At 46.1% G+C, this 24,730-nt stretch overlaps 1 protein-coding gene across 1 annotated transcript in view; it reads right to left on the reverse strand.

Moving 5' to 3' along the window:
* wipi2 (WD repeat domain, phosphoinositide interacting 2) overlaps window positions 1-24,730 on the reverse strand; it is a gene marked incomplete at its 3' end in the record, with an annotated part of 84,772 nt that overhangs the window by 33,494 nt on the left and 26,548 nt on the right. The window contains exons 5-11 of the mRNA XM_045218418.1: window positions 8,718-8,814; window positions 2,135-2,232; window positions 1,942-2,034; window positions 1,537-1,607; window positions 1,027-1,134; window positions 447-525; window positions 107-192 (exon numbers count right to left, since the gene is read on the reverse strand). Of these exons, the coding sequence (XP_045074353.1) occupies window positions 107-192; window positions 447-525; window positions 1,027-1,134; window positions 1,537-1,607; window positions 1,942-2,034; window positions 2,135-2,232; window positions 8,718-8,814 (632 nt within the window). The remainder of the gene's footprint in view (window positions 1-106; window positions 193-446; window positions 526-1,026; window positions 1,135-1,536; window positions 1,608-1,941; window positions 2,035-2,134; window positions 2,233-8,717; window positions 8,815-24,730) is intronic.

Raw genomic sequence — 24,730 nt, forward strand, 5'->3', positions numbered from 1 at the left:
ACTGACTCTTCCATCAGGGCTCTAGACTGACTCTTCCATTAGGGCTCTAGACTTTTCCATGTGTGTGTGTGTGTGTGTGTGTGTGTGTGTGTGTGTGTGTTCTTACAGGGCCAGAGCGCAGATGTTCTTGTGTCCAGAGAAGGGCAGTCGTACGGTGGCGAAGGCTCGTCCCTGAGTGAACATCTCTGTCACCTGACACACACAGAGGAGACGTGATCAGACAACACACACACACACACACACACACACACACACACACACAGAGGAGACGTGTTCAGACAACACACACACACGCACACAGAACACACACACACACACACACACACACACAGAGGAGACATGATCAGACAACACACACACACACACAGAGGAGACGTGTTCAGACAACACACGCACGCGCGCACACGCACACACGCACACACACACACACAGGAAGTCCCACTCACCTGAGAGGGCAGGTAGGTGGTGGATGCCATCAGCACCTTCCCAAAGTAACCACCCCATGTAGTGGGCTCCTCCGCAGGCCTACACACACCATGTTGAAATACAGGAGAAGATCTCTAATGAAACTAATGCAACACAGGTGAGGGTGAGGAGACACAATGTTGAAATACAGGAGAAGATCTCTAATGAAACTAATGCAACACAGGTGAGGGTGAGGAGACACAATGTTGAAATACAGGAGAAGATCTCTAATGAAACTAATGCAACACAGGTGAGGGTGAGGAGACAATGTTGAAATACAGGAGAAGATCTCTAATGAAACTAATGCAACACAGGTGAGGGTGAGGAGACACAATGTTGAAATACAGGAGAAGATCTCTAATGAAACTAATGTAACACGGGGGAGGGTGAGGAGACACCATGTTGAAATACAGGAGAAGATCTCTAATGAAACTAATGCAACACAGGGGAGGGTAAGGAGACACAATGTTGAAATACAGGAGAAGATCTCTAATGAAACTAATGTAACACAGGTGAGGGTGAGGGTGAGGAAGGTGAGGATGAGGAAGGGTGGGTACTTACTTCTCTTTCTGAATCTCCAGTTTGAAGATGTGGACCGTCTCAGTGTTGCTGGATGCTGACAGGTAGAGACCTTCCATACTGAAGGCCAGGGAACAGATAGACACACACCTGGACACACACAGAGTCACACTGAACTCAGCTGGAGATCATTCAATATTGGCCACTATTAAACACATATTACTAGGAGGAGGAGGAGGAGAAGGAGGAGAAGAAGGAGAAGGAGAAGAAGGAGGAGAAGGAGAAGAAGGAGAAGAAGAAGGAGAAGGAGGAGGAGGAGGAGAAGAAGGAGGAGGAGGACAAGAAGAAGGAGAAGAAGGAGAAGGAGGAGGAGGACAAGAAGAAGGAGAAGAAGAAGGAGGAGAAGGAGAAGAAGAAGGAGGAGAAGAAGAAGGAGAAGAAGGCAGAGGAGAAGATGAAGATGGAGAAGAAGGAAGAGGAAGGAGGAGAAGAAGGAGAAGAAGGAGAAGGCAGAGGAGAAGATGAAGAAGAAGGAAGAGGAAGGAGTCTTACCTTTTGACTCCTCGACGGAACTCAAACAGTTTCTGTCCCTCAGGGATGGAGAACACACGAATCACCGTACCCTATCAGAACACACAGGTTACATTACACACACGATAGCTGATCCCTGATACAGCGAGCGACGTTACAACACACACACTTTCAGCCGGTCCACCACTACACTGTTAATATCCATCAGATCTGCTACCATGGAAGGGTCAGGGTTAAGGGTCAAGGCCATAGAGATGGATAGAGAATAGTATCTCTATGGTAAGGGTCAGGGTTAGTGGTCGGGGCCATAGAGATGGATAGAGAATAGTATCTCTATGGTAAGGGTTAGTGGTCGGGGCCGAGGGCAATGGGACCGGCTGACACCACCTCAGTAGCTCAGCGTAACAGTTTAAAAATGTGTCCCACCTTCTCCGAGGCTGTGGCCAGTTTGGTTCCGCTAGCATCAAACACCAGAGCTGCTAACGGACTGTCATGGGCTGGGATCATGTTGGCGGCCCTCTGGAGACACAGTTAAAAAACACACAGTGAGACTGAAACAGCCACACCTCAGTGTGTAGCAGAGTTAGCCGTGTTGAATGGGGGGTGGGGTGAGTCGTACCAGGTTCACCGTGTCGAACACCTGGACCTCTCCGATGGTAGCGCTGCCGGGGTAGGCCAGGTAACAGTTGTCATTACTGATGGAGAGCGCACACAACCCTGGGGAGAGAACACACACAGACACACTTTATTACTAAAACAACAACTGAATACAATAAAAAAGGTTCAGGTTCCACTAGATGTCGGAACGTTGCTGAGGGGGAGTTGCTTCCATTCAGACACGAGGGCGTTAGTGAGGTCGGGGCGCCGATGTTGGGCGATTAGGCCTGGCTCGAGGTTTTGGCGTTCCAATTCATCCCAAAAGGTGTTCGATGGGGTTGAGGTCAGGGCTCTGTGCAGGCCAGTCAAGTTCTTCCACGCCCGATCTCAACAAACCATTTCTGTACGGACCTCGCTTTGTTGCCACAAAGTTGGAAGCACAGAATCGTCTAGAATGTCATTGTATGCTGTAGCGTTAAGATTTCCCTTCACTGGAATTAATGGGCCTATCCCGAACCATGAAAAACAGCCCCAGACCATTATTCCTCCTCCACCAAACTTTACAGTTGGCACTATGCATTGTGGCAGGTAGCGTTCTCCTGGCAGCCGCCAAACCCAGATTCATCCGTCGGACTGCCAGATGGTGAAGCGTGATTCATCACTCCAGAGAACGCGTTTCCACTGCTCCAGAGTCCAATGCCGGCGAACTTTACACCACTCCAGCCGACGCTTGGCATTGCGCATGATGATCTTAGGCTTGTGACGAACAGTTCTTGTGCTGACGTTGCTTCCAGAGGCAGTTTGGAACTCGGTAGTGAGTGTTGCAACCAAGAACAGACCATTTTTACGAGCTACACGATTCAGCGGTCCTGTTCTGTGAGCTTGTTGAAAGTCACTGAGCTCTTTAGTAAGGCCATTCTACTGCCAATGTTTGTCTATGGAGATTGCATGGCTGTGTGCTCGATTTTATACACCTGTCAGCAACGGGTGTGGCTGAAATAGCCGAATCCACTAATTTGAAGGGGTGTCCACATAGTTTTGTATATATAGTGTAGGTTTTTACCTGAGGGGTTGGGTTAGGTTTAGGTTAGGTCAGATGTGTATGCATGTGTCTCTACCTGTGTGTCTCTCTTCACAGTCCACGCTGTTCCATAAGGTGTATTTCTATCTGTTTTTTAAATCTGATTCTACTGCTTGCATCAGTTACCTGATGTGGAATAGAGTTCCATGTAGTCATGGCTCTATGTAGTACTGTGCGCCTCCCATAATCTGTTCTGGACTTGGGGACTGTGAAGAGACCTCTGGTGGCATGTCTTGTGGGGTATGCATGGGTGTCTGAGCTGCGTGCAAGTCCCCCTAAGGAGACTGAAAAGATTCTACAGCTGCACCATCGAGAGCATCCTGACTGGTTGCATCACCGCCTGGTATGGCAACTGCTTGGCCTCCGACCGCAAGGCACTACAGAGGGTAGTGCGTACGACCCAGTACATCACTGGGGCCAAGCTTTCTGCCATTCAGGACCTCTATACCAGGCGGTGTCAAAGACTCCAGCCACCCTAGTCATAGACTGTTCTCTCTGCTACCGCACGGCAAGCGGTACCGGAGCGCCAAGTCTAGGACCAAGAGGCTTGTAAACAGCTTCTACCCCCAAGCCATAAGACTCCTGAACATCTAATCAAATGGCTACCCGGACTATATGCACTGCCCTCCCACCCCCCTTTTACGCTGCTGCTACTCTCTGTTTATTATCTATGCATAACTCTACCTACATGTACTTATTACCTTGACTAACCGGTGCCCCCGCACATTGACTCTGTACCAGTACCCCCTGTATATAGCCTCGCTATTGTAATTTTACTGCTGCTCTTTAATTATTTGTAACTTTTTTTTTTTTATGTATTTGTGGTATATTTTTGTGTATATATATATATTTTTTTGTGGGTATTCTTAAAATTGCATTGTTGGTTAAGGGCTTGTCAGTAAGCATTTCCCTGTAAGGTCTACACCTGTTGTATTCGGCGCATGTGACAAATACAATTTGATTTGATTTGCTTTCAACATGTCAATACCTCTCACAAATACAAGTAGTGATTAAGTCAATCTCTCCTCCACTTTGAGCCAGCAGAGATTGACATGCATATTATTAATGTTTGCTCTCTGTGTCCATCCAAGGGCCAGCCGTGCAGCCAATTGAAAATGTCTTAAGTCCGTCTGTGGCACTTTTCTGGGATGCTTGCTTGTTTTCATTGCTTTACTGGGAAGCTTAGCAGAAGTAGATATTCTCATGTTATTTCTATTAGTGCAGGGTGAGCTGCACACAGTGGACTTCCTACTAGGGCACACTGCCTCAGTGCTAACAGCATTACTCTGGTTCATAGACACATGATTGCTGCATTCAATAGCTGTAGGATCATCAGAGGCATTCCAGGCAGTAAGAGGGACAGAAATTAGTTTACTTACATTGTGTCTACCAATGCCCCTGGTATTTGCTAAATAATTATGATGACTCAGTGGCACAATGGTAGGGATTAACTGAGCTGGGGTCATTGATAAGTCATTGTCTCAAGGCAGCCTTATAATGCTGTGAAAGGATCCAGGAACCCACATTATTTGGGTGGATCCCATCCTCCTTATAAAATGTGGTTTGTTTCCAAAAGGTATTGAAATTGTCAACAAAAGTTACACCCATTGAGCTGCAATAATCCCATAACCAGTTGTGAAGAGAAAGAATCCTGCTAAAGCATCAATGCCACGATTCAGAGAGGGCACAGGGCCAGATATGATGCCATGATTCAGAGAGGGCACAGGGCCAGATATGATGCCATGATTCAGAGAGGGCACAGGGCCAGTTATGATGACATGATTCAGAGAGGGCACAGGGCCAGATATGATGCCATGATTCAGAGAGGGCACAGGGCCAGATATGATGCCACGATTCAGAGAGGGCACAGGGCCAGATATGATGCCACGATTCAGAGAGGGCACAGGGCCAGATATGATGCCATGATTCAGAGAGGGCACAGGGCCAGATATGATGCCATGATTCAGAGAGGGCACAGGGCCAGATATGATGCCATGATTCAGAGAGGGGCACAGGGCCAGATATGATGCCATGATTCAGAGAGGGCACAGGGCCAGATATGATGCCATGATTCAGAGAGGGCACAGGGCCAGATATGATGCCATGATTCAGAGAGGGCACAGGGCCAGATATGATGCCATGATTCAGAGAGGGCACAGGGCCAGATATGATGCCATGATTCAGAGAGGGCACAGGGCCAGATATGATGGGTGTTTTATTAGTGTCTAGCAGAGTCAATCAGCTCCTTAAAATCCAGGTTCAACTGTTCAGAGCTGCCCTTCATAATGTCATTAAAACCCACATGGACTGATTGGGCCAGTCACATCCCAAAGCAGCTGATTGAGCCAGTCACATCCCAAAGCAGCTGATTGAGCCAGTCACATCCCAAAGCAGCTGATTCAGCCAGTCACATCCCAAAGCAGCTGATTGAGCCAGCCGCATCCCAAAGCAGCTGATTGAGCCAGTCACATCCCAAAGCAGCTGATTCAGCCAGTCACATCCCAAAGCAGCTGATTGAGCCAGCCGCATCCCAAAGCAGCTGATTCAGCCAGTCACGTCCCAAAGCAGCTGATTCAGCCAGCCACATCCCAAAGCAGCTGATTGAGCCAGCCACATCCCAAAGCAGCTGATTGAGCCAGCCACATCCCAAAGCAGCTGATTGAGCCAGCCACATCCCAAAGCAGCTGATTGAGCCAGTCACATCCCAAAGCAGCTGATTGAGCCAGCCGCATCCCAAAGCAGCTGATTCAGCCAGTCACGTCCCAAAGCAGCTGATTCAGCCAGCCACATCCCAAAGCAGCTGATTGAGCCAGCCACATCCCAAAGCAGCTGATTGAGCCAGCCACATCCCAAAGCAGCTGATTGAGCCAGCCACATCCCAAAGCAGCTGAATGGGGAGTCACATCCCAGAGCAGCTGATTGGGCCAGTCACATCCCAAAGCAGCTGATTGGGCCAGTCACATCCCAAAGCAGCTGATTGAGCCAGCCACATCCCAAAGCAGCTGATTGAGCCAGCCACATCCCAAAGCAGCTGATTGAGCCAGTCACATCCCAAAGCAGCTGATTGAGCCAGCCGCATCCCAAAGCAGCTGATTCAGCCAGTCACGTCCCAAAGCAGCTGATTCAGCCAGCCACATCCCAAAGCAGCTGATTGAGCCAGTCACATCCCAAAGCAGCTGATTGAGCCAGCCACATCCCAAAGCAGCTGATTGAGCCAGCCACATCCCAAAGCAGCTGAATGGGAAAGTCACATCCCAGAGCAGCTGATTGGGCCAGTCACATCCCAAAGCAGCTGATTGGGCCAGTCACATCCCAAAGCAGCTGATTGAGCCAGCCACATCCCAAAGCAGCTGATTGAGCCAGCCACATCCCAAAGCAGCTGATTGAGCCAGTCACATCCCAAAGCAGCTGATTGAGCCAGCCGCATCCCAAAGCAGCTGATTCAGCCAGTCACGTCCCAAAGCAGCTGATTCAGCCAGCCACATCCCAAAGCAGCTGATTGAGCCAGCCACATCCCAAAGCAGCTGATTGAGCCAGCCACATCCCAAAGCAGCTGATTGAGCCAGCCACATCCCAAAGCAGCTGAATGGGCAAGTCACATCCCAGAGCAGCTGATTGGGCCAGTCACATCCCAAAGCAGCTGATTGAGCCAGCCACATCCCAAAGCAGCTGATTGGGCCAGTCACATCCAAAAGCAGCTGATTGGGACTGTCACATCCCAAAGCAGCTGATTGGGACAGTCACATCCCAAAGCAGCTGATTGAGCCAGCCACATCCCAAAGCAGCTGATTGAGCCAGTCACATCCCAAAGCAGCTGATTCAGCCAGTCACATCCCAAAGCAGCTGATACAGCCAGCCACATCCCAAAGCAGCTGATTGAGCTAGCCACATCCCAAAGCAGCTGATACAGCCAGCCACATCCCAAAGCAGCTGATTGAGCTAGCCACATCCCAAAGCAGCTGATTGAGCCAGTCACATCCCAAAGCAGCTGATTGAGCCAGCCACATCCCAAAGCAGCTGATTGAGCCAGTCACATCCCAAAGCAGCTGATTCAGCCAGTCACATCCCAAAGCAGCTGATACAGCCAGCCACATCCCAAAGCAGCTGATTGAGCTAGCCACATCCCAAAGCAGCTGATACAGCCAGCCACATCCCAAAGCAGCTGATTGAGCTAGCCACATCCCAAAGCAGCTGATTGAGCCAGCCACATCCCAAAGCAGCTGATTCAGCCAGTCACGTCCCAAAGCAGCTGATTCAGCCAGCCACATCCCAAAGCAGCTGATACAGCCAGCCACATCCCAAAGCAGCTGATTGAGCCAGTCACATCCCAAAGCAGCTGATTGAGCCAGCCGCATCCCAAAGCAGCTGATTCAGCCAGTCACGTCCCAAAGCAGCTGATTGAGCCAGCCACATCCCAAAGCAGCTGATTGAGCCAGCCACATCCCAAAGCAGCTGATTGAGCCAGCCACATCCCAAAGCAGCTGATTGAGCCAGCCACATCCCAAAGCAGCTGAATGGGAAGTCACATCCCAGAGCAGCTGATTGGGCCAGTCACATCCCAAAGCAGCTGATTGGGACAGTCACATCCCAAAGCAGCTGATTGGGACAGTCACATCCCAAAGCAGCTGATACAGCCAGCCACATCCCAAAGCAGCTGATTGAGCTAGCCACATCCCAAAGCAGCTGATACAGCCAGCCACATCCCAAAGCAGCTGATTGAGCTAGCCACATCCCAAAGCAGCTGATTGAGCCAGCCACATCCCAAAGCAGCTGATTGAGCCAGCCACATCCCAAAGCAGCTGAATGGACAAGTCACATCCCAGAGCAGCTGATTGGGCCAGTCACATCCCAAAGCAGCTGATTGGGCCAGTCACACCCAAAGCAGCTGATTGAGCCAGCCACATCCCAAAGCAGCTGATTGAGCCAGTCACATCCCAAAGCAGCTGATTCAGCCAGTCACATCCCAAAGCAGCTGATACAGCCAGCCGCATCCCAAAGCAGCTGATTGATCCAGTCACATCCCAAAGCAGCTGATTGAGCCAGTCACATCCCAAAGCAGCTGATTGGGCCAGCCACATCCCAAAGCAGTTGATTGAGCCAGTCACATCCCAAAGCAGCTGATTGGACCAGTCACATCCCAAAGCAGCTGATTGAGCCAGTCACATCCCAAAGCAGCTGATTGGGACAGTCACATCCCAAAGCAGCTGATTGAGCCAGGCACATCCCAAAGCAGCTGATTGGGCCAGTCACATCCCAAAGCATCTGATTGAGCCAGTCACATCCCAAAGCAGCTGATTGAGCCAGTCACATCCCAGAGCAGCTGATTGGACCAGTCACATGGTGTGGTTGTTTACTAAGAGCACAGGGAGCAAGCGGAAGCTTCGTGACGTTCCACTGTTGTGCAGCACAAGAGAGGTGATCAACTTATGCTTGAAATTCACTACTAATGTTTGCCAGGTAAATATCATAACTAACTATAAGTGAACTATGGAAGACGTGCCAAATAAATGATCCCAGTTCTTACCTGAGGGGTTGGGAGGCGTCTCTCTGATGGTGTGCAGGACCTTCATGTCTCTGATGTTGTGGACGTAAAGAGACTCCTCCAGACATACTATCAGCCTCTGAAACAAGACATACTATCAGCCTCTGAAACAAGACATACTATCAGCCTCTGAAACAAGACATACTATCAGCCTCTGAAACACAGATCCAGACATACTATCAGCCTCTGAAACACAGATCCAGACATACTATCAGCCTCTGAAACACAGATCCAGACATACTATCAGCCTCTGAAACAAGACATACTATCAGCCTCTGAAACAAGACATACTATCAGCCTCTGAAACAAGACATACTATCAGCCTCTGAAACAAGACATACTATCAGCCTCTGAAACACAGATCCAGACATACTATCAGCCTCTGAAACAAGACACACTATCAGCCTCTGAAACACAGATCCAGACATACTATCAGCCTCTGAAACAAGACATACTATCAGCCTCTGAAACAAGACATACTATCAGCCTCTGAAACAAGACATACTATCAGCCTCTGAAACAAGACATACTATCAGCCTCTGAAACACAAATCCAGACATACTATCAGCCTCTGAAACAAGACATACTATCAGCCTCTGAAACAAGACATACTATCAGCCTCTGAAACAAGACACACTATCAGCCTCTGAAACACAGATCCAGACATACTATCAGCCTCTGAAACAAGACATACTATCAGCCTCTGAAACAAGACATACTATCAGCCTCTGAAACAAGACATACTATCAGCCTCTGAAACAAGACATACTATCAGCCTCTGAAACAAGACATACTATCAGCCTCTGAAACAAGACATACTATCAGCCTCTGAAACACAGATCCAGACACACTATCAGCCTCTGAAACAAGACATACTATCAGCCTCTGAAACAAGACATACTATCAGCCTCTGAAACAAGACATACTATCAGCCTCTGAAACACAGATCCAGACATACTATCAGCCTCTGAAACAAGACATACTATCAGCCTCTGAAACACAGATCCAGACATACTATCAGCCTCTGAAACAAGACATACTATCAGCCTCTGAAACAAGACACACTATCAGCCTCTGAAACAAGACACACTATCAGCCTCTGAAACACAGATGCAGACACACTATCAGCCTCTGAAACAAGACATACTATCAGCCTCTGAAACAAGACATACTATCAGCCTCTGAAACAAGACATACTATCAGCCTCTGAAACAAGACATACTATCAGCCTCTGAAACAAGACATACTATCAGCCTCTGAAACAAGACATACTATCAGCCTCTGAAACAAGACACACTATCAGCCTCTGAAACAAGACATACTATCAGCCTCTGAAACAAGACACACTATCAGCCTCTGAAACAAGACATACTATCAGCCTCTGAAACAAGACATACTATCAGCCTCTGAAACAAGACATACTATCAGCCTCTGAAACACAGATCCAGACACACTATCAGCCTCTGAAACACAGATCCAGACACACTATCAGCCTCTGAAACACAGATCCAGACATACTATCAGCCTCTGAAACAAGACACACTATCAGCCTCTGAAACACAGATCCAGACACACTATCAGCCTCTGAAACAAGACACACTATCAGCCTCTGAAACACAGATCCAGACACACTATCAGCCTCTGAAACAAGACACACTATCAGCCTCTGAAACAAGACACACTATCAGCCTCTGAAACACAGATCCAGACATACTATCAGCCTCTGAAACAAGACACACTATCAGCCTCTGAAACACAGATCCAGACACACTATCAGCCTCTGAAACAAGACACACTATCAGCCTCTGAAACACAGATCCAGACATACCATCAGCCTCTGAAACACAGATCCATACACACTATCAGCCTCTGAAACAAGACACACTATCAGCCTCTGAAACACAGATCCAGACACACTATCAGCCTCTGAAACACAGATCCAGACATACTATCAGCCTCTGAAACACAGATCCAGACACACTATCAGCCTCTGAAACACAGATCCAGACATACTATCAGCCTCTGAAACACAGATCCAGACACACTATCAGCCTCTGAAACAAGACACACTATCAGCCTCTGAAACACAGATCCAGACATACTATCAGCCTCTGAAACAAGACATACTATCAGCCTCTGAAACAAGACATACTATCAGCCCCTCTGAAACACAGATCCAGACATACCATCAGCCTCTGAAACACAGATCCATACACACTATCAGGCTCTGAAACAAGACACACTATCAGCCTCTGAAACAAGACATACTATCAGCCTCTGAAACACAGATCCAGACACACTATCAGCCTCTGAAACACAGATCCAGACATACTATCAGCCTCTGAAACACAGATCCAGACATACTATCAGCCTCTGAAACACAGATCCAGACATACTATCAGCCTCTGAAACAAGACACACTATCAGCCTCTGAAACACAGATCCAGACACACTATCAGCCTCTGAAACACAGATCCAGACATACTATCAGCCTCTGAAACACAGATCCAGACATACTATCAGCCTCTGAAACAAGACATACTATCAGCCTCTGAAACACAGATCCAGACACACTATCAGCCTCTGAAACACAGATCCAGACACACTATCAGCCTCTGAAACACAGATCCAGACATACTATCAGCCTCTGAAACACAGATCCAGACACACTATCAGCCTCTGAAACACAGATCCAGACATACTATCAGCCTCTGAAACACAGATCCAGACACACTATCAGCCTCTGAAACACAGATCCAGACACACTATCAGCCTCTGAAACACAGATCCAGACATACTATCAGCCTCTGAAACAGAGATCCAGACACACTATCAGCCTCTGAAACAAGACATACTATCAGCCTCTGAAACACAGATCCACACATACTATCAGCCTCTGAAACACAGATCCTGACATACTATCAGCCTCTGAAACACAGATCCAGACACACTATCAGCCTCTGAAACAAGACATACTATCAGCCTCTGAAACACAGATCCAGACATACTATCAGCCTCTGAAACACAGATCCAGACACACTATCAGCCTCTGAAACACAGATCCAGACATACTATCAGCCTCTGAAACACAGATCAGACATACTATCAGCCTCTGAAACACAGATCCAGACATACTATCAGCCTCTGAAACAGAGATCCAGACACACTATCAGCCTCTGAAACAAGACATACTATCAGCCTCTGAAACACAGATCCAGACATACTATCAGCCTCTGAAACACAGATCCTGACATACTATCAGCCTCTGAAACACAGATCCAGACACACTATCAGCCTCTGAAACACAGATCCAGACATACTATCAGCCTCTGAAACACAGATCCAGACACACTATCAGCCTCTGAAACACAGATCCAGACATACTATCAGCCTCTGAAACAAGACATACTATCAGCCTCTGAAACAAGACATATCAGCCTCTGAAACAGGACATACTATCAGCCTCTGAAACAAGACACTATCAGCCTCTGAAACAAGACACACTATCAGCCTCTGAAACAAGACATACTATCAGCCTCTGAAACAAGACAGACACACTATCAGCCTCTGAAACAAGACCAGACACACTATCAGCCTCTGAAACACAGATCCAGACACACTATCAGCCTCTGAAACAAGACACACTATCAGCCTCTGAAACACAGATCCAGACATACCATCAGCCTCTGAAACAGAGATCCAGACACACTATCAGCCTCTGAAACAAGACACACTATCAGCCTCTGAAACAGAGATCCAGACACACTATCAGCCTCTGAAACACAGATCCAGACATACTATCAGCCTCTGAAACACAGATCCAGACACACTATCAGCCTCTGAAACACAGATCCAGACATACTATCAGCCTCTGAAACACAGATCCAGACACACTATCAGCCTCTGAAACAAGACACTATCAGCCTCTGAAACACAGATCCAGACATACTATCAGCCTCTGAAACAAGACATACTATCAGCCTCTGAAACAAGACATACTATCAGCCTCTGAAACACATCCAGACATACCATCAGCCTCTGAAACACAGATATACACACTATCAGCCTCTGAAACAAGACACACTATCAGCCTCTGAAACAAGACATACTATCAGCCTCTGAAACACAGATCCAGACACACTATCAGCCTCTGAAACACAGATCCAGACATACTATCAGCCTCTGAAACACAGATCCAGACATACTATCAGCCTCTGAAACACAGATCCAGACATACTATCAGCCTCTGAAACAAGACACACTATCAGCCTCTGAAACACAGATCAGACACACTATCAGCCTCTGAAACACAGATCCAGACATACTATCAGCCTCTGAAACACAGATCCAGACATACTATCAGCCTCTGAAACAAGACATACTATCAGCCTCTGAAACACATAGACACACTATCAGCCTCTGAAACACAGATCCAGACACACTATCAGCCTCTGAAACACAGATCCAGACATACTATCAGCCTCTGAAACACAGATCCAGACACACTATCAGCCTCTGAAACACAGATCAGACACACTTTCAGCCTCTGAAACACAGATCCAGACACACTATCAGCCTCTGAAACACAGATCCAGACACACTATCAGCCTCTGAAACACAGATCCAGACACACTATCAGCCTCTGAAACAAGACATACTATCAGCCTCTGAAACACAGATCCAGACATACTATCAGCCTCTGAAACACAGATCCAGACATACTATCAGCCTCTGAAACACAGATCCAGACACACTATCAGCCTCTGAAACAAGCACTATCAGCCTCTGAAACACAGATCCAGACATACTATCAGCCTCTGAAACACAGATCCAGACACACTATCAGCCTCTGAAACACAGATCCAGACATACTATCAGCCTCTGAAACACAGATCCAGACATACTATCAGCCTCTGAAACAAGACATACTATCAGCCTCTGAAACAAGACATACTATCAGCCTCTGAAACAAGACATACTATCAGCCTCTGAAACAAGACACACTATCAGCCTCTGAAACAAGACACACTATCAGCCTCTGAAACAAGACACACTTATCAGCCTCTGAAACAAGACATACTATCAGCCTCTGAAACACAGATCCAGACACACTATCAGCCTCTGAAACACAGATCCAGACATACCATCAGCCTCCGAAACACAGATCCATACACACTATCAGGCTCTGAAACAAGACACACTATCAGCCTCTGAAACAAGACATACTATCAGCCTCTGAAACACAGATCCAGACACACTATCAGCCTCTGAAACACAGATCCAGACATACTATCAGCCTCTGAAACACAGATCCAGACATACTATCAGCCTCTGAAACACAGATCCAGACATACTATCAGCCTCTGAAACAAGACACACTATCAGCCTCTGAAACACAGATCCAGACACACTATCAGCCTCTGAAACACAGATCCAGACATACTATCAGACTCTGAAACACAGATCCAGACATACTATCAGCCTCTGAAACAAGACATACTATCAGCCTCTGAAACACAGATCCAGACACACTATCAGCCTCTGAAACACAGATCCAGACACACTATCAGCCTCTGAAAACAGATCCAGACATATAGCCTCTGAAACACAGATCAGAACACTATCAGCCTCTGAAACACAGATCCAGACATACTATCAGCCTCTGAAACACAGATCCAGACACACTTTCAGCCTCTGAAACACAGATCCAGACATACTATCAGCCTCTGAAACACAGATCCAGACACACTATCAGCCTCTGAAACACAGATCCAGACACACTATCAGCCTCTGAAACAAGACATACTATCAGCCTCCTGAAACACAGATCCAGACATACTATCAGCCTCTGAAACAGAGATCCAGACACACTATCAGCCTCTGAAACAAGACATACTATCAGCCTCTGAAACACAGATCCACACATACTATCAGCCTCTGAAACACAGATCCTGACATACTATCAGCCTCTGAAACACAGATCCAGACACACTATCAGCCTCTGAAACAAGACATACTATCAGCCTCTGAAACACAGATCCAGACATACTATCAGCCTCTGAAACACAGATCCAGACACACTATCAGCCTCTGAAACACAGATCCAGACATACTATCAGCCTCTGAAACAAGACATACTATCAGCCTCTGAAACACAGATCCAGACATACTATCAGCCTCTGAAACAGAGATCCAGACACACTATCAGCCTCTGAAACAAGACATACTATCAGCCTCTGAAACACAGATCCAGACATACTATCAGCCTCTGAAACACAGATCCTGACATACTATCAGCCTCTGAAACACAGATCCAGACACACTATCAGCCTCTGAAACACAGATCCAGACATACTATCAGCCTCTGAAACACAGATCCAGACACACTATCAGCCTCTGAAACACAGATCCAGACATACTATCAGCCTCTGAAACAAGACATACTATCAGCCTCTGAAACAAGACATACTATCAGCCTCTGAAACAAGACATACTATCAGCCTCTGAAACAAGACATACTATCAGCCTCTGAAACAAGACACACTATCAGCCTCTGAAACAAGACATACTATCAGCCTCTGAAACAAGACACACTATCAGCCTCTGAAACAAGACACACTATCAGCCTCTGAAACAGAGATCCAGACACACTATCAGCCTCTGAAACAAGACACACTATCAGCCTCTGAAACACAGATCCAGACATACCATCAGCCTCTGAAACACAGATCCATACACACTATCAGCCTCTGAAACAAGACACACTATCAGCCTCTGAAACACAGATCCAGACACACTATCAGCCTCTGAAACACAGATCCAGACATACTATCAGCCTCTGAAACACAGATCCAGACACACTATCAGCCTCTGAAACACAGATCCAGACATACTATCAGCCTCTGAAACACAGATCCAGACACACTATCAGCCTCTGAAACAAGACACACTATCAGCCTCTGAAACACAGATCCAGACATACTATCAGCCTCTGAAACAAGACATACTATCAGCCTCTGAAACAAGACATACTATCAGCCTCTGAAACACAGATCCAGACATACCATCAGCCTCTGAAACACAGATCCATACACACTATCAGCCTCTGAAACAAGACACACTATCAGCCTCTGAAACAAGACATACTATCAGCCTCTGAAACACAGATCCAGACACACTATCAGCCTCTGAAACACAGATCCAGACATACTATCAGCCTCTGAAACACAGATCCAGACATACTATCAGCCTCTGAAACACAGATCCAGACATACTATCAGCCTCTGAAACAAGACACACTATCAGCCTCTGAAACACAGATCCAGACACACTATCAGCCTCTGAAACACAGATCCAGACATACTATCAGCCTCTGAAACACAGATCCAGACATACTATCAGCCTCTGAAACAAGACATACTATCAGCCTCTGAAACACAGATCCAGACACACTATCAGCCTCTGAAACACAGATCCAGACACACTATCAGCCTCTGAAACACAGATCCAGACATACTATCAGCCTCTGAAACACAGATCCAGACACACTTTCAGCCTCTGAAACACAGATCCAGACATACTATCAGCCTCTGAAACACAGATCCAGACACACTATCAGCCTCTGAAACACAGATCCAGACACACTATCAGCCTCTGAAACAAGACATACTATCAGCCTCTGAAACACAGATCCAGACATACTATCAGCCTCTGAAACACAGATCCAGACATACTATCAGCCTCTGAAACACAGATCCAGACACACTATCAGCGACTGAAACAAGACATACTATCAGCCTCTGAAACACAGATCCAGACATACTATCAGCCTCTGAAACACAGATCCAGACACACTATCAGCCTCTGAAACACAGATCCAGACATACTATCAGCCTCTGAAACACAGATCCAGACATACTATCAGCCTCTGAAACAAGACATACTATCAGCCTCTGAAACAAGACATACTATCAGCCTCTGAAACAAGACATACTATCAGCCTCTGAAACAAGACACACTATCAGCCTCTGAAACAAGACACACTATCAGCCTCTGAAACAAGACACACTATCAGCCTCTGAAACAAGACATACTATCAGCCTCTGAAACACAGATCCAGACACACTATCAGCCTCTGAAACACAGATCCAGACATACCATCAGCCTCTGAAACACAGATCCATACACACTATCAGGCTCTGAAACAAGACACACTATCAGCCTCTGAAACAAGACATACTATCAGCCTCTGAAACACAGATCCAGACACACTATCAGCCTCTGAAACACAGATCCAGACATACTATCAGCCTCTGAAACACAGATCCAGACATACTATCAGCCTCTGAAACACAGATCCAGACATACTATCAGCCTCTGAAACAAGACACACTATCAGCCTCTGAAACACAGATCCAGACACACTATCAGCCTCTGAAACACAGATCCAGACATACTATCAGCCTCTGAAACACAGATCCAGACATACTATCAGCCTCTGAAACAAGACATACTATCAGCCTCTGAAACACAGATCCAGACACACTATCAGCCTCTGAAACACAGATCCAGACACACTATCAGCCTCTGAAACACAGATCCAGACATACTATCAGCCTCTGAAACACAGATCCAGACACACTATCAGCCTCTGAAACACAGATCCAGACATACTATCAGCCTCTGAAACACAGATCCAGACACACTTTCAGCCTCTGAAACACAGATCCAGACATACTATCAGCCTCTGAAACACAGATCCAGACACACTATCAGCCTCTGAAACACAGATCCAGACACACTATCAGCCTCTGAAACAAGACATACTATCAGCCTCTGAAACACAGATCCAGACATACTATCAGCCTCTGAAACAGAGATCCAGACACACTATCAGCCTCTGAAACAAGACATACTATCAGCCTCTGAAACACAGATCCACACATACTATCAGCCTCTGAAACACAGATCCTGACATACTATCAGCCTCTGAAACACAGATCCAGACACACTATCAGCCTCTGAAACAAGACATACTATCAGCCTCTGAAACACAGATCCAGACATACTATCAGCCTCTGAAACACAGATCCAGACACACTATCAGCCTCTGAAACACAGATCCAGACATACTATCAGCCTCTGAAACAAGACATAATATCAGCCTCTGAAACACAGATCCAGACATACTATCAGCCTCTGAAACAGAGATCCAGACACACTATCAGCCTCTGAAACAAGATATACTATCAGCCTCTGAAACACAGATCCAGACATACTATCAGCCTCTGAAACACAGATCCTGACATACTATCAGCCTCTGAAACACAGATCCAGACACACTATCAGCCTCTGAAACAAGACATACTATCAGCCTCTGAAACACAGATCCAGACATACTATCAGCCTCTGAAACACAGATCCAGACACACTATCAGCCTCTGAAACACAGATCCAGACATACTATCAGCCTCTGAAACACAGATCCAGACACACTATCAGCCTCTGAAACACAGATCCAGACACACTATCAGCCTCTGAAACAAGACATACTATCAGCCTCTGAAACACAGTCAGACATACTATCAGCCTCTGAAACAGATCAGACACACTATCAGCCTCTGAAACAAGACATACTATCAGCCTCTGAAACACAGATCCACACAACTATCAGCCTCTGAAACACAGATGACATACTATCAGCCTCTGAAACACAGATCAGACACACTATCAGCCTCTGAAACAAGACATACTATCAGCCTCTGAAACACAGATCCAGACACACTATCAGCCTCTGAAACACAGATCCAGACACACTATCAGCCTCTGAAACACAGATCCGACACTATCAGCCTTGACAAGATCCAGACATACTATCAGCCTCTGAAACACAGATCCAGACACACTATCAGCCTCTGAAACAAGACACACTATCAGCCTCTGAAACACAGATCCAGACATACTATCAGCCTCTGAAACAGACAGACATACTATCAGCCTCTGAAACAAGACATACTATCAGCCTCTGAAACACAGATCCAGACATACCATCAGCCTCTGAAACACAGATCCATACACACTATCAGCCTCTGAAACAAGACACACTATCAGCCTCTGAAACAAGACATACTATCAGCCTCTGAAACACAGATCCAGACACACTATCAGCCTCTGAAACACAGATCCAGACATACTATCAGCCTCTGAAACACAGATCCAGACATACTATCAGCCTCTGAAACACAGATCCAGACATACTATCAGCCTCTGAAACAAGACACACTATCAGCCTCTGAAACACAGATCCAGACACACTATCAGACTCTGAAACACAGATCCAGACATACTATCAGCCTCTGAAACACAGATCCAGACATACTATCAGCCTCTGAAACAAGACATACTATCAGCCTCTGAAACACAGATCCAGACACACTATCAGCCTCTGAAACACAGATCCAGACACACTATCAGCCTCTGAAACACAGATCCAGACATACTATCAGCCTCTGAAACACAGATCCAGACACACTTTCAGCCTCTGAAACACAGATCCAGACATACTATCAGCCTCTGAAACACAGATCCAGACACACTATCAGCCTCTGAAACACAGATCCAGACACACTATCAGCCTCTGAAACAAGACATACTATCAGCCTCTGAAACACAGATCCAGACATACTATCAGCCTCTGAAACACAGATCCAGACATACTATCAGCCTCTGAAACACAGATCCAGACACACTATCAGCGGCTGAAACAAGACATACTATCAGCCTCTGAAACACAGATCCAGACATACTATCAGCCTCTGAAACACAGATCCAGACACACTATCAGCCTCTGAAACACAGATCCAGACATACTATCAGCCTCTGAAACACAGATCCAGACATACTATCAGCCTCTGAAACAAGACATACTATCAGCCTCTGAAACAAGACATACTATCAGCCTCTGAAACAAGACATACTATCAGCCTCTGAAACAAGACACACTATCAGCCTCTGAAACAAGACACACTATCAGCCTCTGAAACAAGACACACTATCAGCCTCTGAAACAAGACATACTATCAGCCTCTGAAACACAGATCCAGACACACTATCAGCCTCTGAAACACAGATCCAGACATACCATCAGCCTCTGAAACACAGATCCATACACACTATCAGGCTCTGAAACAAGACACACTATCAGCCTCTCTGAAACAAGACATACTATCAGCCTCTGAAACACAGATCCAGACACACTATCAGCCTCTGAAACACAGATCCAGACATACTATCAGCCTCTGAAACACAGATCCAGACATACTATCAGCCTCTGAAACACAGATCCAGACATACTATCAGCCTCTGAAACAAGACACACTATCAGCCTCTGAAACACAGATCCAGACACACTATCAGCCTCTGAAACACAGATCCAGACATACTATCAGCCTCTGAAACACAGATCCAGACATACTATCAGCCTCTGAAACAAGACATACTATCAGCCTCTGAAACACAGATCCAGACACACTATCAGCCTCTGAAACACAGATCCAGACACACTATCAGCCTCTGAAACACAGATCCAGACATACTATCAGCCTCTGAAACACAGATCCAGACACACTATCAGCCTCTGAAACACAGATCCAGACATACTATCAGCCTCTGAAACACAGATCCAGACACACTTTCAGCCTCTGAAACACAGATCCAGACATACTATCAGCCTCTGAAACACAGATCCAGACACACTATCAGCCTCTGAAACAAGACATACTATCAGCCTCTGAAACACAGATCCAGACATACTATCAGCCTCTGAAACAGAGATCCAGACACACTATCAGCCTCTGAAACAAGACATACTATCAGCCTCTGAAACACAGATCCACACATACTATCAGCCTCTGAAACACAGATCCTGACATACTATCAGCCTCTGAAACACAGATCCAGACACACTATCAGCCTCTGAAACAAGACATACTATCAGCCTCTGAAACACAGATCCAGACATACTATCAGCCTCTGAAACACAGATCCAGACACACTATCAGCCTCTGAAACACAGATCCAGACATACTATCAGCCTCTGAAACAAGACATACTATCAGCCTCTGAAACACAGATCCAGACATACTATCAGCCTCTGAAACAGAGATCCAGACACACTATCAGCCTCTGAAACAAGACATACTATCAGCCTCTGAAACACAGATCCAGACATACTATCAGCCTCTGAAACACAGATCCTGACATACTATCAGCCTCTGAAACACAGATCCAGACACACTATCAGCCTCTGAAACACAGATCCAGACATACTATCAGCCTCTGAAACACAGATCCAGACACACTATCAGCCTCTGAAACACAGATCCAGACATACTATCAGCCTCTGAAACAAGACATACTATCAGCCTCTGAAACAAGACATACTATCAGCCTCTGAAACAAGACATACTATCAGCCTCTGAAACAAGACATACTATCAGCCTCTGAAACAAGACACACTATCAGCCTCTGAAACAAGACATACTATCAGCCTCTGAAACAAGACACACTATCAGCCTCTGAAACAAGACACACTATCAGCCTCTGAAACACAGATCCAGACACACTATCAGCCTCTGAAACAAGACACACTATCAGCCTCTGAAACACAGATCCAGACATACCATCAGCCTCTGAAACACAGATCCATACACACTATCAGCCTCTGAAACAAGACACACTATCAGCCTCTGAAACACAGATCCAGACACACTATCAGCCTCTGAAACACAGATCCAGACATACTATCAGCCTCTGAAACACAGATCCAGACACACTATCAGCCTCTGAAACACAGATCCAGACATACTATCAGCCTCTGAAACACAGATCCAGACACACTATCAGCCTCTGAAACAAGACACACTATCAGCCTCTGAAACACAGATCCAGACATACTATCAGCCTCTGAAACAAGACATACTATCAGCCTCTGAAACAAGACATACTATCAGCCTCTGAAACACAGATCCAGACATACCATCAGCCTCTGAAACACAGATCCATACACACTATCAGCCTCTGAAACAAGACACACTATCAGCCTCTGAAACAAGACATACTATCAGCCTCTGAAACACAGATCCAGACACACTATCAGCCTCTGAAACACAGATCCAGACATACTATCAGCCTCTGAAACACAGATCCAGACATACTATCAGCCTCTGAAACACAGATCCAGACATACTATCAGCCTCTGAAACAAGACACACTATCAGCCTCTGAAACACAGATCCAGACACACTATCAGCGACTGAAACAAGACATACTATCAGCCTCTGAAACACAGATCCAGACATACTATCAGCCTCTGAAACACAGATCCAGACACACTATCAGCCTCTGAAACACAGATCCAGACATACTATCAGCCTCTGAAACACAGATCCAGACATACTATCAGCCTCTGAAACAAGACATACTATCAGCCTCTGAAACAAGACATACTATCAGCCTCTGAAACAAGACATACTATCAGCCTCTGAAACAAGACACACTATCAGCCTCTGAAACAAGACACACTATCAGCCTCTGAAACAAGACACACTATCAGCCTCTGAAACAAGACATACTATCAGCCTCTGAAACACAGATCCAGACACACTATCAGCCTCTGAAACACAGATCCAGACATACCATCAGCCTCTGAAACACAGATCCATACACACTATCAGGCTCTGAAACAAGACACACTATCAGCCTCTGAAACAAGACATACTATCAGCCTCTGAAACACAGATCCAGACACACTATCAGCCTCTGAAACACAGATCCAGACATACTATCAGCCTCTGAAACACAGATCCAGACATACTATCAGCCTCTGAAACACAGATCCAGACATACTATCAGCCTCTGAAACAAGACACACTATCAGCCTCTGAAACACAGATCCAGACACACTATCAGCCTCTGAAACACAGATCCAGACATACTATCAGCCTCTGAAACACAGATCCAGACATACTATCAGCCTCTGAAACAAGACATACTATCAGCCTCTGAAACACAGATCCAGACACACTATCAGCCTCTGAAACACAGATCCAGACACACTATCAGCCTCTGAAACACAGATCCAGACATACTATCAGCCTCTGAAACACAGATCCAGACACACTATCAGCCTCTGAAACACAGATCCAGACATACTATCAGCCTCTGAAACACAGATCCAGACACACTATCAGCCTCTGAAACAAGACATACTATCAGCCTCTGAAACACAGATCCTGACATACTATCAGCCTCTGAAACACAGATCCAGACACACTATCAGCCTCTGAAACACAGATCCAGACATACTATCAGCCTCTGAAACACAGATCCAGACACACTTTCAGCCTCTGAAACACAGATCCAGACATACTATCAGCCTCTGAAACACAGATCCAGACACACTATCAGCCTCTGAAACACAGATCCAGACACACTATCAGCCTCTGAAACAAGACATACTATCAGCCTCTGAAACACAGATCCAGACATACTATCAGCCTCTGAAACAGAGATCCAGACACACTATCAGCCTCTGAAACAAGACATACTATCAGCCTCTGAAACACAGATCCACACATACTATCAGCCTCTGAAACACAGATCCTGACATACTATCAGCCTCTGAAACACAGATCCAGACACACTATCAGCCTCTGAAACAAGACATACTATCAGCCTCTGAAACACAGATCCAGACATACTATCAGCCTCTGAAACACAGATCCAGACACACTATCAGCCTCTGAAACACAGATCCAGACATACTATCAGCCTCTGAAACAAGACATACTATCAGCCTCTGAAACACAGATCCAGACATACTATCAGCCTCTGAAACAGAGATCCAGACACACTATCAGCCTCTGAAACAAGACATACTATCAGCCTCTGAAACACAGATCCAGACATACTATCAGCCTCTGAAACACAGATCCTGACATACTATCAGCCTCTGAAACACAGATCCAGACACACTATCAGCCTCTGAAACACAGATCCAGACATACTATCAGCCTCTGAAACACAGATCCAGACACACTATCAGCCTCTGAAACACAGATCCAGACATACTATCAGCCTCTGAAACAAGACATACTATCAGCCTCTGAAACAAGACATACTATCAGCCTCTGAAACAAGACATACTATCAGCCTCTGAAACAAGACATACTATCAGCCTCTGAAACACAGATCCAGACATACTATCAGCCTCTGAAACACAGATCCAGACAGACTATCAGCCTCTGAAACACAGATCCAGACATACTATCAGCCTCTGAAACAAGACATACTATCAGCCTCTGAAACACAGATCCAGACATACTATCAGCCTCTGAAACAGAGATCCAGACACACTATCAGCCTCTGAAACAAGACATACTATCAGCCTCTGAAACACAGATCCAGACATACTATCAGCCTCTGAAACACAGATCCTGACATACTATCAGCCTCTGAAACACAGATCCAGACACACTATCAGCCTCTGAAACACAGATCCAGACATACTATCAGCCTCTGAAACACAGATCCAGACACACTATCAGCCTCTGAAACACAGATCCAGACATACTATCAGCCTCTGAAACAAGACATACTATCAGCCTCTGAAACAAGACATACTATCAGCCTCTGAAACAAGACATACTATCAGCCTCTGAAACAAGACATACTATCAGCCTCTGAAACAAGACACACTATCAGCCTCTGAAACAAGACATACTATCAGCCTCTGAAACAAGACACACTATCAGCCTCTGAAACAAGACACACTATCAGCCTCTGAAACACAGATCCAGACACACTATCAGCCTCTGAAACAAGACACACTATCAGCCTCTGAAACACAGATCCAGACATACCATCAGCCTCTGAAACACAGATCCATACACACTATCAGCCTCTGAAACAAGACACACTATCAGCCTCTGAAACAC

Source organism: Coregonus clupeaformis, unplaced genomic scaffold, assembly GCF_020615455.1.
Source record: "Coregonus clupeaformis isolate EN_2021a unplaced genomic scaffold, ASM2061545v1 scaf1560, whole genome shotgun sequence".
In the NCBI taxonomy this organism is placed as follows: Eukaryota; Metazoa; Chordata; class Actinopteri; order Salmoniformes; family Salmonidae; genus Coregonus; species Coregonus clupeaformis.